Source organism: Pleurodeles waltl, chromosome 7, assembly GCF_031143425.1.
Source record: "Pleurodeles waltl isolate 20211129_DDA chromosome 7, aPleWal1.hap1.20221129, whole genome shotgun sequence".
Lineage (NCBI taxonomy): Eukaryota > Metazoa > Chordata > Amphibia > Caudata > Salamandridae > Pleurodeles > Pleurodeles waltl.
This window is the reverse complement of record NC_090446.1, coordinates 69,340,055-69,358,090: the sequence shown is the minus strand read 5'-3', so window position 1 is coordinate 69,358,090 and position 18,036 is coordinate 69,340,055. Positions and strand designations below refer to the sequence as shown.

The window sequence follows — 18,036 nt, the reverse complement described above, 5'->3', positions numbered from 1 at the left end:
CTGGGAGTGACCCGGCTGAGCGCTCTCCCAGCCAATCCTCTCGCTGCTTTAAGCAACATGAGGATTGGACTCAGGGCAGGCTGGGAGCCTGGGCCTGCACCAGAGCAGCGGTGCGGTGGCGGTCATGATCCAGGTAAGTGTTTTTAAAAAATAAAAAAAATATTGTATGTAATGGTTGTTCCACCCTCCCCCTCTCCCTGCACGCCATTCGTCCCTTCAGCGCACCACTAGCTGGGACTGAACTTTCCACCAATTTGACAAGCCAGCAGGGTGGTGTATCTTCCACTCATGTAACCCCAAGCCTCTGGACCAAAATGCCTCCTGGACTTCCGATTCCAAACGCAATGTAAAACCTTGCTTTCGCTCTTCTGAGCAGTAGATAAGGTTCTTCTTATGTACCATGAAGATAAGTACCTACCACTGATTAAGACAATATAACACATAATGACCAGATTCCTCTTCTTTCTTCCACCAATGCTTGTTGCATGGGATTTTTCTTAGCACAAAATATCATCACAGTGACCTATGTCGCCAAATTCTGGTATTTGAGATAAGAATGGCCAATGGGAGAGTGGTCTTCATGTGGTCTGGAATGCTTCTTGCTAGTGCAGTTAGACCAAACTTCTGAGATGCTGCGAAGAAGAATAGTGGACTGGACCCAGTATCACTTAAGCCAATTTTCCTCATACATCTGCAGCGCTAAGAAGTAATGGAAAGATGACATGCAGTGCTACATAAAATCTCTTAAAAAATTATATCCTGCGATTGGTTAGATATGGGGAGCGGGCATCATCCAAACACAACTAACTCAATTCCTTCCATGGAGGGCGGGTAAATCACCTGCTTGCTCGAGGGCTGTGTGACATGGTTGGAAAACCTGCAGTGGGTCTGTCAGCAAGCACAAGGTGAGACAGAGTTATGAGAGGCAAAGATCCTCAATTTCTGAAGCGTCTTTTAACACGATAACGCGCTGGGAGGCCCGATTGGGTAGCTATGCGCTATATCAAAACTCCTAAATAGAATACCACAGGTATCAGAATTATGAATATTGTGAAAAAAAATTACACCACACCCCCAGATATATTTCAAAATGTCATACCAGATAATATTATCAGGCAGAGGAAAATGCCTGGTAAATACAGTAACCTGTGGTTTTTGGTGCAGTAAAACTCATAAATTGGTGGGATTTATCGTACACAAAAAATTGTGACACAGAGCACTATTTACCGGCTCACTCTCAATGAGGGCCGAAGTCAAGGGGAACCACACAATCATTTTTGTGCCAACTGGCCCCCTTTCATGTTGTAGGCAATGCCGGTGGTGTCAACTATACTTCAGCCATTGTTCCACCCAAGAGCATTCATGCATTTTTTTCGCATGAACAACAATGTAAGAATACATTTCCGTGTTTAAATATATTACGTGAAAACACAATGATTTCAGGTCTGCAAGATGATTCATGTGGAAAGTATAACATTGTCCCCAAGACAAGTCACTGCAGGTTGCTTTCAAAGTGACTACTTATTCTTTATCTTCTGTGGTCCATGGTCCAGATGCTTGTGACTTTCAAGTGCATCTCAGCAGAGGACAGCAGACAACCCACACCTGCAACAGAGCAGAGGAATGGCCAGTCAACTTTGGAGAAGGCGCTCTGCATTTAACGAGTAGGCTGTAACTTTACCAGCTTTGGCACAGTGTGTGGCATGCACTACTTGGCGAATGTTGCTGGGAAGATGCCATAGTACACTGGACCTCAGCCTTTCATGCCACAGGAGGTTCTAAACAGCGTGGGCTGCAAACAGCAGAGAAACCAGTCAGCCACCATTTGAGAGTCCCTGCTGATTCACAGCTCAGGTGTAGACCTTCCAAGAAAGAAATTGAAGGAATGGAAGCGGAAGTGAAGCCAGTATTTAAACCATCCACACCATCTTCCAATAATAAACAGGAACCAGTGTGACACTGACATGACTGTTGCATGCCATTACAATGCTTACTTATGCTGATACACAGCAACCTGCTGCTAACAACTGTAATACAATAATTGCAATATTGACATGTGTTGACAGATGTCATTTGAGTGCTTGCATGAAACTGTAGATGTCAATATATGTTGTTTGCATGCCTACATGCCTGTCATTACTATGCAGAAGCACATAAGTGCGCGTCTTGTGTACTAATGTCCACCCATTTGACAGTTAATTGGCTTTCTACAAACTTCCAGCACAACTCACCACACAACATTTTTTTTCATTTTTTGGGGGGGGTTTGGATATTATGACTTAATCCAACAGCACACACTAAAGACATCCTATGGCACAGACATGCCCATGGCACAGCACATTACACCCCTTCACCATCGTGCTTATCCAACCGTTCAGAACATGTTAAATATAACACGCGCATGCGTACAGCATTGCCTCAAACATATTTAACCGGCTAATCATACGTCCAAAGCGAATAGCCACCCTAGCCCGAGTAGTGAAGCACTGTGCACCACTGTTGGCCATCAACACACTATCCATCCACACACTACACCGATCAATAACCGGGTCTAGTAAACACTACCAAATCACACAGTTCTACCGCAGACAGTCCCCTTCTTTGCGAACCATAACATTAGCCAGTTCTGCCCCAGGTGTCCTGTGTGAGCCATCACAGAACCGGTCCTTGACATGGGCCTACCTTTCCATTAAATGTCCCTTGTTGACATGTGCCACCAGAGCAGACAAAAAGGAGGGCGAGTGTCTTGTAGGGAACATACCACAGGCCTTGCGATCTCCATGTCCAGAAGTAAATCCGTAATATGTGTACAGATTTTTAAGTGGAAGCAAACCTGCTGATTCATTAATAAAGAGTCACTTTACATGCCATAATGTAAGATGGCAAGTTTTCTCTTTATTGATACACAGAAGCAGGTTTGTATGGCACCTTTCAGTAACCACTGACAATGACATGCATGTGTCTGATATGTCAAAGCCCTGTAAATACAAGTCAGGGCAAAACATTGTAACCTGGCACTCATTAATACATGCATTTGTTATGATGGCAGATAGAAATATTGTGATGTTATTGCAGCTACATGTCACTGTAAATCCTTCGGTGTCGATATGAGCCACTCTAGTTTTGACAAATTGGCAATAAACTTTGCATGCTATTACATTAAATAAATACAACAAAAAGTAGATACTTTCACTCACATCTGCAATAAAAGTCTGCTTGCCAGCTATGGATGTCATTTGGGGGATCGCTGGGGTCGCAGCTGCGACCCCTGGCTTACTCTTTGTGACCCCCTGGCACTACCTTTGCAACCCCTGGTCTTAAGGGGGCAAGATCAGTGCCTGGAATAGAGCAGCAGCTCCTCCATGGATTGTCCTTTGGGATATCCGTTGGGACGCCATTCTCCTTGTTTTCTATGAAGTTTTTATTACACTAATAATGAAGAAAATTAAATTTTTCACTGTTATCTTAATAAAATGGAGCTGAAATATGGCTTTCCCTGGCAACTGAGGTAGGTAAAAAAAATGCTTTCAAATGTATGCTGTGTACATGTTTAGAGGTGAGAGTGTGTTTACCTGAGAGAGTGTGTGTGTGTGAATGTTGGTGTATGTAAAAGTGAGGATCAAATGGTGTGTGATGTCACTTCCGATACCCATGGAATTTTAGAGAACTTACGTCCATATTGCCAGAATTAACCCAAAGTTCCAAATTCTCAACAGATTGGTAGAATACATTTGTTGCACCAGGACGTTTTGAAAAGTGGGGTTGACTATAAAAAGAAGCTTTTTGCAAAAGTCCCTGAAAAAGAGATACTTAATGTGCCAACATGAGCTGCACATTGTGTTGAGTGTTACTGCTGAGAGAAGCAAGTGGTGGGACAGAACTCTGAAAGAGGTGTTTATGTGTGTGACAACTTAGCTCTTTCTCCCACAGGGTGGCGTTGAAGATAACCTCTCGCTTTCGGCCTACATCACAGCAGCCATGCTCGAATTGGGGCGGAATGATACGGTGAGTCCTGTTCGAGCCTTCACTGGTTATGGAGAGGAGGAGGATGGAAGAGAGCCTTTGAAACATTGATCAGTGGGTTGGAAGCCTCTGGGTTCATGCAAAGTTTGACAGGCCTTTAGTAATGCTTTGCCAATATTCAACTTTCCATCAGGATAAGATAGGTTTAAGGGTCTAACAGAGGACACTTTGACGGATAGCTCTGGAGATACTAGTAGCTGGCCAGGACCCTGGAAATAGCTCACTGAAGTGCAGCTCAGCACATTGCTTAATTCAGTGGTTCTACTACCGCCATACTGGAGAAGGTCACTTTGCAAGTAATGGACTGGATTTTCTTATAGCATTGCGAATATTCGACAAACAAAACATGTATTTTGAGAAAGTAACATGCTAAAAATCAAAATGATTGAAAATCCAAAATATTTTTACGCTGCTATTTGAATGATAGATAAAGGGGGTTTGCTCAAAAACTGAACATCTATCTAACTTCTAGAGGTCGTCATGGTGAAGAACGGCCAGGAGTGGTAGGGACATGGAGAGGGAACTCCTACCCTTTTTATCTTTTTGAATCCACCAAGAGGTCACAATTTGAGTGTAGCTTGAAACATAAAACCCTATCCAGCTCCCTCAAAGATAATCACATCATAGTGAGACCCTAGACTGAGTGGTAAGAAGCTATACTCTCATCATCTGGAATCCCCTATTCGTAATCTGGCTGGTCATGTATTTTAGGGTAACATATTTGAAAGCATATAATGGCATCCGTAGGTCCAAGTGACAAACCTCCAATTCAACTTCTTTTCTGCAGGACAGCACAGTGAAGCGTGCTCTGGCCTGCCTGAAAGATTCTCTGCCCACTGTTACCAACACCTACACACTAGCTCTTATGGCCTACACCTTCACCCTTGCTGACTACAAGGAGGCGCGTGATAAAGTTATAGCAGAGCTAAATGAGCAGGCCATCAAATCAGGTAAGAAGGGCAGGTATATTCCCACAAACGTTATTGAGACCCTAACCATTCTAAGGTAAAGGAACAGGAGGACTGATGAGTGATGCATTCTAAATATTATTTGACTTGTGCAATAGTTTCTTTTTATTTGACTTTTGATTTTGTTTGAAATGATGAATTAAAAATTGGACATCACATTCTGAAAAGAGAAGGAAACACCTCCCTGTCTTAGAAATGTGTAACACCTGGCAGATAGATATTTACTTTCACAACATTTTCACTAAGACACAGGTTTTTGCGTAAATGGGCAAAAACTCCTTTTGTTCTTTACTGAAGTCCCTTTCATAAGTTTTCCCAAAATTACAAACTTGATTCATCTGTTTTATATTTGCCTTTGTAGCATATTTTTAATACAAAATCTGATTGTTTATTATAATAGAACTTAAAATTAACTCTTCTATCTTCCCACTGGTGATACTGGATCTAGCCAGAGAGTTGAAAAGGCTTGCTATGTCAAACATGGTCTCATTCAGGGACTCAGTCCAAGTGGCTAGGGCTTGATGGTTATTGCGCATACTAAATACTAAATACTGATCCATTAGAGGGCAGAGTTTACTGAGAGTGGTATTACCTCTACACTCTGCGTTGTGTACCTCAGAATGCTGGAATTAAGCAGGAAAAACTCACGTTCTCCCCTCCCCAAACCCATTCCGTGCTTCAAAACGTCATTGCTGCAGGATATCCTTGCACAAATTCCAGGCTGTTGTTGCTAGCAAAATGTGCCCTGGGGATTACTCTGAAATGTATGCACTCGTTATAATTCTGATTACAGAGGAAACTCTTACTTACGCCTGCATTGGAATTACTGTGTTCAATGGAGTGATGACCGTAAGGGGGACTCGTAATGATCACAATGTTTCAGTCCTTATTAAATATTAACTTAACTTTCAAACAACTGCAAAAGCAACAGGGGTTTTGATAAGCCATGAGAAATGTGTCTTATTGTTATTTTTTGACAAATCTTTATTAAGTACCCAATAGTGGAAAAATAAATAAGGACCTTACAATCTTCTTAACAATCTGAGGAACCTAACAGGCTATGAATAACACTAAGGCCCTCATTCCAACCCTGACGGTCATGGACCGCCAGGGTGGAGGGTCACGGAAGCACCGCCAACAGGCTGGCGGTGCTTCCAGGGCCATTCTGACCGCGGCGGTAAAGCCACGGTCAGAAAAGGGGATCCGGCGGTTTCCCGCCGGATTTCCCGCCGGATTTCCCGCCGGATTTCCCGCCGGATTTCCCCTAGCCCGGAGAACCCTCCATGGCGGCGCTGCTTGCAGCGCCGCCATGGGGATTCCGACCCCCTTCCCGCCATCCTGTTCCTGGCGGTAAAACCCGCCAGGAACAGGATGACGGGAACGGGTGTCGTGGGACCCCTGGGGGCCCCTGCACTGCCCATGCTACTGGCATGGGCAATGCAGGGGCCCCCTAACAGGTCCCCAGCAGGATTTTCACTGTCTGCTTTGCAGACAGTGAAAATCGCGACGGGTGCTACTGCACCCGTCGCACCCCTGCAACTCCGCCGGGTCCATTCGGAGCCGGCTTCATTGTTGCAGGGGCTTTCCCGCTGGGCCGGCGGGCGATCTTTTGGCGGTCCCCCGCCGGCCCAGCGGGAAAGTCGAAAAGACCCCCGCAGTCTTTTGACTGCGGAGCGGTCTTCCGACAGGGTTACTTTGGCGGGCGGCGTCCGCCGCCCGTCAAAGTTGGAATGACCCCCTAAGTGTACTAAGACATGTAAGAAAAGACAAGCTACAGAAAGAAGAGTGTTGGTCTGGTATCTAAGAACATAAAAGGTAGATTAACGAAATAGAGGCCAGATTTGCAAGGCCCTAGCACCACCGGAGCGTAATGTTTAGTGACACTCTGGTGGCGCTATTCACTGCAGCATATTTACAAGGAGGCATTAAGCCACTTTGTGTGGCAGAGGGGCGTGCAACGGGTGTTGCTGTGGGTGTTACACCACAACACCCATTGCATTTGATGCTGACCCAGATTTATGAGAAATCATAAATCTGTCAGCGCTAAAAACTAACGCCACCCCAGGGATGGTGTTAGCATGGCACAAGAAGAAGAAATAATTTTATTCCTCCTCGTTTTTTATTTTTCTATGTTTGCTGCACTCTGCAGCACACATAGAAAGAGCAAAAGGCCATGAATGATTGTTTATGTGCAGGAAGGTATCCCTTCCTGCACATAAACAATCATTAATAAAATATGATTTGTTACTTCTATGTGTGCTGTAAAGAAGTGCCAAATTGCCATTGTAGATTGTTTATGTGCAGGAAGGGGCATCTTCCAGCACATAAACAATCATTAATAAAATATGATTTGTTACTTCTGTGTGTGCTGCATAGAAGTGCCAAATCGCCATTGTAGATTGTTTATGTGCAGGAAGGGGCATCTTCCTACACATAAACCATCTATCCCCTCAACACAGACACCCTTCCACTATGGTGGAAGGATGCCTGCATTTGCACTAGCAGCCAAATTTAGCACCGGAGCAGAGGGAAACACATGGGAGCGCTGTATTTTTGTAAATATTGTGCATTCCTGCATTTCAGCATTGGTCAGATGCTGCACTTTTTTGTAAATCTGGGCCTAGATTAAAATAATGTTATAATGGAGTCTAGCATATCAGACAATGAACATAAGTGAAACACTGCAATTGCACAAGATGTTTTTGAATATCAGTGTGAAATGCAAAAATATGTTATTTCAAAAAGAGTCAAGAAGGACATTTGCATTAACCAAATGTGAGAGGTTTTGAAAGTTAACTTCCAAATTTTTAGCAATAGGTGTTTTGGAAAGTGAGTTCCCTGCAATCAAGACTTGTGAATCCGTATACCTTGACTCTAAACCACAGGTACATTGGCCAACTTGACCACATGTTACAAGACCTAACCAGAGATAGTTCTACTGTATCTAATGTAGTGCATTTTCAGTATCAGATGTAAAGGTTGAAAGCTGTTCATGCAAATACGATGCATACTTCCACCTGCAGGTTCCTCATCTCCTGCATCTCCCCCAGGAACCAGACTGCATCTGAGCACATTGAAATAGTTCTCCCATGCAGGCAGGTAGCTGCACAGCTCTGACTTTACTATGGAATCCTCTCAGGATACGATGTCACAGAGCCACATATTGCACAACCCCATTGTGTTGATGTAATTTCCTTTTTTTCCACCACCTTCAATGTGGATATGGAGTGGCTCTCCTTGAATGTTTATAATGCAAAAAATATTTCAGGGTTTATATGGTGTAATCTTTCTTCCATAAGCAGATGTTGATGTCTGACCCTCGGGACATCTCTCGCCGATGTTTGCATCCTAAAACACAACTCTGGTTCATGTGAAAAGTAGGCCACATGACCGGCAAATTACTTATGACAGCTAAGTTTTCAAAATGGCCTGCTTCTATGGACAAAGACAAGTCATCTCACAAGAAGCAGCACAACAGGAATTGTTCCAATTTTAGACGTTGTTATAGTTTGAGGGGGAGGTTTTTCTTTCGGTAGCAGGGTTCCCAGACTTCAGCCTTAGCATCGCCCTCAAAGCCTGTATTGGTCGAGATGTAGTTGGTATCAGTCTCAACTCCAGGAATTGAAGCCCTTTTTATGTCGGTTTTAGTGCTGACCCAGTGTAGGTCACATCTGTCACCCATGCTGTGGTTGAAATATTCTGCTGTTCTGACACCTTTTGGTGTACCTTCCATACCTAGTTAGCCTTCAGGACATCCCACAAAGCTTCTGCCAGCATCACCATCCTCGGCAACAGTCAACTCCTCTCTGTCTCCTTCTCACGCCATTCCGGTGCTAGCAGTGCCTCTTCAGCTCCGAAATGTTTTGTCGATTGGTCACAGGCATCAGTGCCCGACCTAACCTTGCTATGTTCTGCGCCGAGCATGGATCCTTTACTGACATTGATGGACTTTCCAAAGACTAATGCCAGATTTAGACATACTGGACATTAACTGCTTGAGGAGGAAAACCCTACATGCCCTTGACCCATGATAAGACCTAAGATCATCTTAGATCATCTTCAGGAGCTCTTTGGCTGTGATTCTAATCATGGCTCTTGTAACAGCATTGATACAGGTGATTATTTGACTCTGTAGAGTGCCAGAAGCTTAGATAGTTCCCTTAATATTGATCTGAAGTGTCCCTCGGGGCCTCTCACTGACTAGGTGGCCTTAGTTATGCCCATTTTGCACAAAACTGTGGAAATACTGTAATTGCCTGTATCAGTGGAGGGGAATAAAGATTTATCCTCCACAAATTTCCCATGGAAATCCTGTTGAGCACTTGCTTCACTTTAACAAAGCTGTGATGGACCACATCTTGGTCAAAAAGAGGAAACTTGCTTCTGCTCCTGCAATGAATCGACAAACTGCCCTCTGGCACTGTCCAGTTCTAGGAGACTCAAAGTTGTTGATGGCTCATCCATCTCAGGAAGGGCTTATTATGCAAGCTTGTTAGACCTGCAAAACCAACAAGGTGATGGATGGAATGCTTGAATTAATCTCAACCACTGGCAATCACTGGTGCAACTTCCCAATCCATTGTTTTGGTATAGTAAAAATGGTGTTACACTCAATTGGCACATGCATACGTTCATAGTAACGAGATACTACATGTACCCATGGTCTGTAAATTGAATGCTATACTGATTGTGCCACCTGCCTAAGCACCCCTTTAAACATGTCTCAGGCCTGTCATTGCAGCCTGTGTGTGCAAAAAGTGCTAATTCTGCATGGCAAGATGACACAGCCAAAACAGCCCAGAGAGCAGGGTGCAGTATATTTAACCCCTTCGCTGCCAGGCCTTTTCCCCCTCCTGTGCCAGGCCTTTTTTTGCCTATTTGTGGCAGTTCGCGCTTAGGCCCTCATAACTTTTTGTCCACATAAGCTAACCAAGCCAAATTTGCGTCCTTTTTTTCCAACATCCTAGGGATTCTAAAGGTATCCAGACTTTGTGGGTTCCCCTGAAGGAGGCCAAGAAATTGGCCAAAATACAGTGAAAATTTCGTTTTTTTCAAAAAAATTGGAAAAAGGGGCTGCAGAAGAAGGCTTGTGGTTTTTCCCCTGAAAATGGCATCAACAAAGGGTTTGCGGTGCTAAACTCAGCAGCTTCCTAGCTTTCAGGAACAGGCAGACTTGAATCCGAAAACCCAATTTTTCAACACAATTTTGGCATTTTACCGGGGCATACCCCATTTGTGCAATTTTTTGTGCTTTCAGCCTCCTTCCAGTCAGTGACAGGAATGGTCATGAAACCAATGCTGGATCCCAGAAACCTAAACATTTCTGAAAAGTAGACAAAATTCTGAATTCAGCAAGGGGTCATTTGTGTAGATCCTACAAGGGTTTCCTACAGAAAATAACAGCTGAAAAAGAAAAATATTGAAATTGAGGTGAAAAAAACATCAATTTTTCTCTACTTTTTACTCTGTAACTTTTCCCTGCAATGTCAGATTATCGAAAGCAATATACCGTTACGTCTGCTGGACTCCTCTGGTTGCGGGGATATATAGGGTTTGTAGGTTCATCAAGAACCCGAGGAACCCAGAGCCAATAAATGAGCTGCACCCTGCAGTGCGTTTTCATTCTATACCGGGTATACAGTAATTCATTTGCTGAAATATAAGGAGTAAAAAATAGCTATCAAGAAAACCTTTGCATTTCCAAAAAGGGCACAAGATAAGGTGTTGAGGAGCAGTGGTTATTTGCACATCTCTGAATTCCGGGGTGACCATAGTAGCACGTGAATTACATGGAATTTCTCAAATAGATGTCTTTTTTACACACACCCCTATATTTGGAAGGAATAAATGTAGAGAAAGACAAGGGGCAATAACACTTGTTTTGCTATTCTATGTTCCCCCAAGTCTCCCGATAAAAATGATACCTCACTTGTTTGGGTAGGCCTAGCGCCCGCGACAGGATATGCCCCAAAACACAACGTGGACACATCACAGAAAACAGAGCTGTTTTTAGCAAAGTGACTACCTGTAGATTTTGGCCTCTAGCTCAGCTGCCACCTAGGGAAACCTACCAAACCTGTGCATTTCTGAAAACTAGAGACCTAGGGGAATCCAAGGAGGGGTGACTTGTGTGGCTCGGACCAGGTTCTGTTACCCAGAATCCTTTGCAAACCTCAAAATTTGGCTAAAAAAACACATGTTCCTCACATTTCTGTGGCAGAAAGTTCTGGAATCTGAGAGGAGCCACAAATTTCCTTCCACCTAGCGTTCCCCCACGTCTCCCGATAAAAATGATACCTCACTTGTGTGGGTAGGCCTAGCGCCCGCGACAGGATATGCCCCAAAACACAACGTGGACATATCACAGAAAACAGAGCTGTTTTTAGCAAAGTGACTACCTGTAGATTTTGGCCTCTAGCTCAGCCGCCACCTAGGGAAACCTACCAAACCTATGCATTTCTGAAAACTAGAGACCTAGGGGAATCCAAGGAGGGGTGACTTGTGTGGCTCGGACCAGGTTCTGTTACCCAGAATCCTTTGCAAACCTCAAAATTTGGCTAAAAAAACACATGTTCCTCACATTTCTGTGGCAGAAAGTTCTGGAATCTGAGAGGAGCCACAAATTTCCTTCCACCCAGCGTTCCCCCACGTCTCCCGATAAAAATGATACCTCACTTGTGTGGGTAGGCCTAGCGCCCGCGACAGGATATGCCCCAAAACACAACGTGGACATATCACCGAAAACAGAGCTGTTTTTAGCAAAGTGACTACCTGTAGATTTTGGCCTCTAGCTCAGCCGCCACCTAGGGAAACCTACCAAACCTGTGCTTTTCTGAAAACTAGAGACCTAGGGGAATCCAAGGAGGGGTGACTTGCGGGGCTCGGACCAGGTTCTGTTACCCAGAATCCTTTGCAAACCTCAAAATTTGCCTAAAAAAACACATGTCCCTCACATTTCTGTGGCAGAAAGTTCTGGAATCTGAGAGGAGCTACAAATTTCCTTCTACCCAGCGTTCCCCCAAGTCTCCCGATAAAAATGATACCTCACTTGCGTGGGTAGGCCTAGCGCCGGCGACAGGACACACCCCAAAGCGCAACGTGGACACATCCTAAATTTTGGAAAAAAACAGAGGTGTTTTTTGCGAAGTGCCTACCTGTAGATTTTGGCCTCTAGCTCAGCCGGCACCTAGGGAAACCTACCAAACCTGTGCATTTCTGAAAACTAGAGACCTAGGGGAATCCAAGGAGGGGTGACTTGCGGGGCTCGGACCAGGTTCTGTTACCCAGAATCCTTTGCAAACCTCAAAATTTGGCTAAAAAAACACATGTCCCTCACATTTCTGTGGCAGAAAGTTCTGGAATCTGAGAGGAGCTACAAATTTCCTTCCACCCAGCGTTCCCCCAAGTCTCCCGATAAAAATGATACCTCACTTGCGTGGGTAGGCCTAGCGCCGGCGACAGTAAACACCCCAAAGCGCAACGTGGACACATCCTAAATTTTGGAAAAAAACAGAGGTGTTTTTTGCGAAGTGCCTACCTGTAGATTTTGGCCTCTACCTCAGCCGGCACCTAGGGAAACCTACCAAACCTGTGCATTTCTGAAAACTAGAGACCTAGGGGAATCCAAGGAGGGGTGACTTGCGGGGCTCGGACCAGGTTCTGTTACCCAGAATCCTTTGCAAACCTCAAAATGTGGCTAAAAATACACATGTTACTCACATTTCTGTGGCAGAAAGTTCTGGAATCTGAGAGGAGCCACAAATTTCCTTCTACCCAGCGTTCCCCCAAGTCTCCCAATAAAAATGATACCTCACTTGTGTGGGTAGGACTAGCGCCCACGAAAGGAAAGGGCCCAAAACACAACGTGGACACATCACATTTTTTTATAAAAAGCAGTGCCTACCTGTGGATTTTGGCCTGTAGCTCAGCCGACACCTGAGGAAACCTAGCAAACCAGTGCATTTTTGAAAACTAGAAACCCAGGGGAATCCAAGATGGGGTGACTTGCGGGGCTCTGACCAGGTTATGTTACCCAGAATCCTTTGCAAACATCAAAATTTGGCCCAAAAAACACTTTTTCCTCTCATTTCGGTGACAGAAAGTTCTGGAATCTGAGAGGAGCCACAAATTTCCTTCCACCCAGCGTTCCCCTAAGTCTCTCGATAAAAATGGTACATCACTTCTGTGGGTAGGCCTAGCGCCCACAAAAGGAAATGGCCCAAAACACAACGTGGACACAACATATTTTTTCACAGAAAACAGAGGTGTTTTTTGCAAGGTGCCTACCTGTGGTGTTTGGCCTGTAGCTCAGCCGGCCCCAGGGGGGGGGGGCAGAAATGCCCTAAAATAAATTTGCCCCCCCAACCCCCACCCTCCCCCGCCGGGAGCGACCCTTGCCTACGGGGTCGCTCCCCCTGCGTGACATTGGCACCAAAAAACAAATCCCCGGTGCCTAGTGGTTTCTGCCCCATTGGGGGCAGGTTGACCTAAACTCAGCCAATCTGCCCCCAAGGGGGGCAGAAATGGCCTAAATACAATTTGTCCCCCAGGGGAGCGACTTTTGCCTGATGGGTCGCTCCCCATCTCTAAAAAAAAAAAAAAAAGAAAAAAAAGAAAAATTCCCCTGGCGCCTAGAGGTTTCTGCCCCCCCCCCCCGGGGGCAGAAATGGCCTAAAATAAATTTGCCCCCCCAACACCCACCCCCCCCCGGGAGCGACCCTTGCCTACGGGGTCGCTCCCCCTGCGTGACATTGGCGCCAAAGAACAAATCCCCGGTGCCTAGTGGTTTCTGCCCCCTTGGGGGCAGATTGACCTAAAATTGGCCAATCTGCCCCCAGAGGGGCAGAAATGGTCTAAATACAATTTGCCCCCCCAGGGGAGCGACCCTTGCCTGATGGGTCGCTCCCCATCTCTAAAAAAAGAAACAACAAAAAACAAACACACAAAAAAAAAATTGCCCTGGCGCCTAGAGTGTTCTGCCCCCCCCCCCCGGGGGCAGTTCGGCCTAATAATAGGCCGATCTGTCCCCCGGGGGGGCAGAAATGTCCTAAAATAAATTTGCCCCCCCAACCCCCCCCCCCCCCCCGGGAGCGACCCTTGCCTACGGGGTCGCTCCCCCTGCGTGACATTGGCGCCAAAAAACAAATCCCCGGTGCCTAGTGGTTTCTGCCCCCTTGGGGGCAGATTGACCTAAAATTGGCCAATCTGCCCCCAGGGGGGCAGAAATGGTCTAAATACAATTTGCCCCCCCAGGGGAGCGACCCTTGCCTGATGGGTCGCTCCCCATCTCTAAAAAAAGAAACAACAAAAAAAAAACACACAAAAAAAAAATTGCCCTGGCGCCTAGAGTGTTCTGCCCCCCCCCCGGGGGGCAGTTCGGCCTAATAATAGGCCGATCTGTCCCCCGGGGGGGCAGAAATGTCCTAAAATAAATTTGCCCCCCCAACCCCCAACCCCCCCCCCCCCGGGAGCGACCCTTGCCTACGGGGTCGCTCCCCCTGCGTGACATTGGCGCCAAAAAACAAATCCCCGGTGCCTAGTGGTTTCTGCCCCCTTGGGGGCAGATTGACCTAAAATTGGCCAATCTGCCCCCAGGGGGGCAGAAATGGTCTAAATACAATTTGCCCCCCCCAGGGAAGCGACCCTTGCCTTATGGGTCGCTCCCCATCTCTAAAAAAAGAAACAACAACAAAAAAAAAACACAGAAAAAAAATTGCCCTGGTGCCTAGAGTGTTCTGCCCCCCCCCCCGGGGGCAGTTCGGCCTAATAATAGGCCGATCTGTCCCCCGGGGGGGCAGAAATGGCCTAAAATAAATTTGCCCCCCCAACCCCCCCCCCCCCCGGGAGCGACCCTTGCCTACGGGGTCGCTCCCCCTGCGTGACATTGGCGCCAAAAAACAAATCCCCGGTGCCTAGTGGTTTCTGCCCCCTTGGGGGCAGATTGACCTAAAATCGGCCAATCGGCCCCCAGGGGGGCAGAAATGGTCTAAATACAATTTGCCCCCCAGGGGAGCGACCCTTGCCTGATGGGTCGCTCCCCATCTCTAAAAAAAAGAAAGAACAAAAAAAAAAAACACAAAAAAAAAAATTGCCCTGGCGCCTAGAGGTTTCTTCCCCCCCTGGGGGCAGATCGGCCTAAAATAAATTGCCCTCCCCCCCAGGGAGCGACCCTTGCCTAAGGGGTCGCTCCCTTTGCGTGAAATTCACGCAAAGAAAAAACTCCCTGGTGTCTAGTGGTTTCTACCCCCCTTGGGGGCAGATTGGCCTCATCAAAATAGGCCAATCTGCCCCCAAGGGGGGCAGAAATGGCCAAAATATAATTTTCCCCCAAGGGGAGCGACCCTTGCCTAAGGGGTCGCTCCCCACCAAAACAAAAAAAAATAAAAAAAAATGGTCCCTGGTGCCTAGAGGTTTCTGCCCCCCCTGGGGGCAGATCGGCCTAATAGTAGGCCGATCTGCCCCCAGGGGGGGCAGAAAAGGCCTTCCCGAAAATATGCCCCCCCTGGGAGCGACCCTTGCCCAAGGGGTCGCTCCCTTTTGTCAATAACAATAAAAAAATAAAAAAATCCCTGGTGTCTAGTGGTTTCTACCCCCCTTGGGGGCAGATTGGCCTCATCAAAATAGGCCAATCTGCCCCCAAGGGGGGCAGAAATGGCCAAAATATAATTTTCCCCCAAGGGGAGCGACCCTTGCCTAAGGGGTCGCTCCCCACCAAAACAAAAAAAAATGAACAAAAAATAAATAAAATGGTCCCTGGTGCCTAGAGGTTTCTGCCCCCCCTGGGGGCAGATCGGCCTAATAGTAGGCCGATCTGCCCCCAGGGGGGGCAGAAAAGGCCTTCCCGAAAATATGCCCCCCCTGGGAGCGACCCTTGCCCAAGGGGTCGCTCCCTTTTGTCAATAACAATAAAAAAATAAAAAAATCCCTGGTGTCTAGTGGTTTCTACCCCCCTTGGGGGCAGATTGGCCTCATCAAAATAGGCCAATCTGCCCCCAAGGGGGGCAGAAATGGCCAAAATATAATTTTCCCCCAAGGGGAGCGACCCTTGCCTAAGGGGTCGCTCCCCACCTCAATAAAAAAAAATGAAACAAAAAAAAAAATGGTCCCTGGTGCCTAGAGGTTTCTGCCCCCAGGGGGGGCAGAAAAGGCCTTTTCAAAAAAATGCCCCCCATGGGAGCGACCCTTGCCCAAGGGGTCGCTCCCTTTTGTCAATTTCAAAGAAAAAAAAAAAAATCCCTGGTGTCTAGTGGGGTTTCAAAAGCCGGATTGCAAGCAATCCGGCTTTTGAAACCCTCGGAGGGACTTCAAAGGGAAGGAAATACTTTTCCTTCCCTTTGAAGCCCCTCCGGGCCTCCCAAGTGATTGAAAAAGAAATGCTTTTGCATTTCTTTTTCAATCGCGCTGGAAGCAGAGCTTCCAGCGCAACGAGGGAGGCCCCTGTGACACATCAGCGCGCGCGCGCGCGCTGACGTCACAGGGGGGGGTGGGGGGGGTGGAAGGGGAAGGTCTTCCCCTTCCATCCCCGACTTGGGGGGGGAAGGGGGTGCACGGGGGCGCGCTAATGCGCCCCCAAGTTCCCCTGTGCCATGGACGAGATGATCTCGTCCAAGGCACAGGGGAACTGTAGCCTTGGACGAGATCATCTCGTCCAAGGCACCCAAGAGGTTAAGCATTTTCACGTGTACGTTTAGGTTTTCATGTATCCTGGTAGTGAAAAACTCCTAAAGAACAAGTTACTTACCTTCGGTAACACCTTTTCTGGTGGATACATTAGCTACCTGTGGATTCCTCACTCATTGAATTTTTCCCCTGCGCCAGCTTTCGACAGAAATCTTCTTCCTAGCTTCCACACGTCGACGAGGACGTCACAATTGCCCACGCGGCGCCGTCTGATGTCATACAGGCAATAAGAGGTCCTCGCCGACGTGCCGACGTCAGTACCAACATTTTTACGTGCCTTTGAGACGAATAGGCCATTGAAACAAATATTTATACAACAATATTTAATTACATCAAAAGATAAAAACATCAGCCCAAAAATGTCAATACTATGTATAGCAATCTTACAAACTCTTCTTAGAGTTAGAGGATAGCTTGGTAAGACCAGGCAGGCAATGGGGAGGCGGGAGGGACCGTGAGGAATTCACAGGTAGCTAATGTATCCACCAGAAAAGGCGTTACCGAAGGTAAGTAACTCGTTCTTCTGATGGATACAACTACCTGTGGATTCCTCACTCATTGAATAGAGTCCCAAAGCAGTACCGCACTAGGTGGTGGGTGCCTGAATGGTCAAACCAAGAAATCCTGCAGCACCGACCGTGCAAAATGGCCATCCCTCCTAACCTCCGAATCCAAGCAATAATGCTTTGCAAAAGTGTGGAGGGATGACCAAGTTGCGGCCTTGCAGATGTCAACCACAGGAACACCCCTAGCCAAGGCCGAAGAGGTCGACTTAGCTCTGGTGGAGTGAGCTCTTATTTCATCAGGGGGTTCTTTTTTTGCCAGAGAATAACACAACTTAATGCAAAGAATGACCCACCTGGAGAGTGTTCTCTTGTGGACTGCCCTTCCTCTCCTCTTTCCCACGTACCCGATGAAGAGTTGATCCTCCAATCTAAACTCCTTCGTTCTGTCTATGAAGGAGCTCAGCGCTCTTCTCGGGTCCAAACGATGTAGTCTTTCTTCCTCTTTAGAAGGATGAGGTAGAGGATAAAAAGAGGAGAGAGTAATAGTCTGACCCATATGGAAGGGTGAAACAAACTTCGTCAAGAAAGCAGCCTTGGTCCTCAATACCACCTTATCTACATAGAAGGATGTATACGGGGGCTTAACAGAAAGAGCCTACAGCTCACTCACTCTTCTAGCAGAAGTGATCGCAACAAGGAAAACAGTCTTTAACACCAATAACCTTATGGGGCAAGAATGCATGGGCTCAAAAGGTGAAAACATAAGAAACGTTAAGACTAGGTGCAAATCCCACTGAGGCATAATGAAAGGAGTGGGAGGAAACTTATTAATGAGGCCTTTTAAAAATCTTAATACTAAA

At 46.5% G+C, this 18,036-nt stretch overlaps 1 protein-coding gene across 1 annotated transcript in view; it reads left to right on the top strand.

Moving 5' to 3' along the window:
* Nucleotides 1-18,036, top strand: part of LOC138303653 (alpha-2-macroglobulin-like protein 1) — a 192,945-nt gene that overhangs the window by 149,748 nt on the left and 25,161 nt on the right. The window contains exons 27-28 of the mRNA XM_069242956.1: nt 3,931-4,005; nt 4,811-4,973. Coding sequence (XP_069099057.1) covers nt 3,931-4,005; nt 4,811-4,973 — 238 coding nt within the window. The remainder of the gene's footprint in view (nt 1-3,930; nt 4,006-4,810; nt 4,974-18,036) is intronic.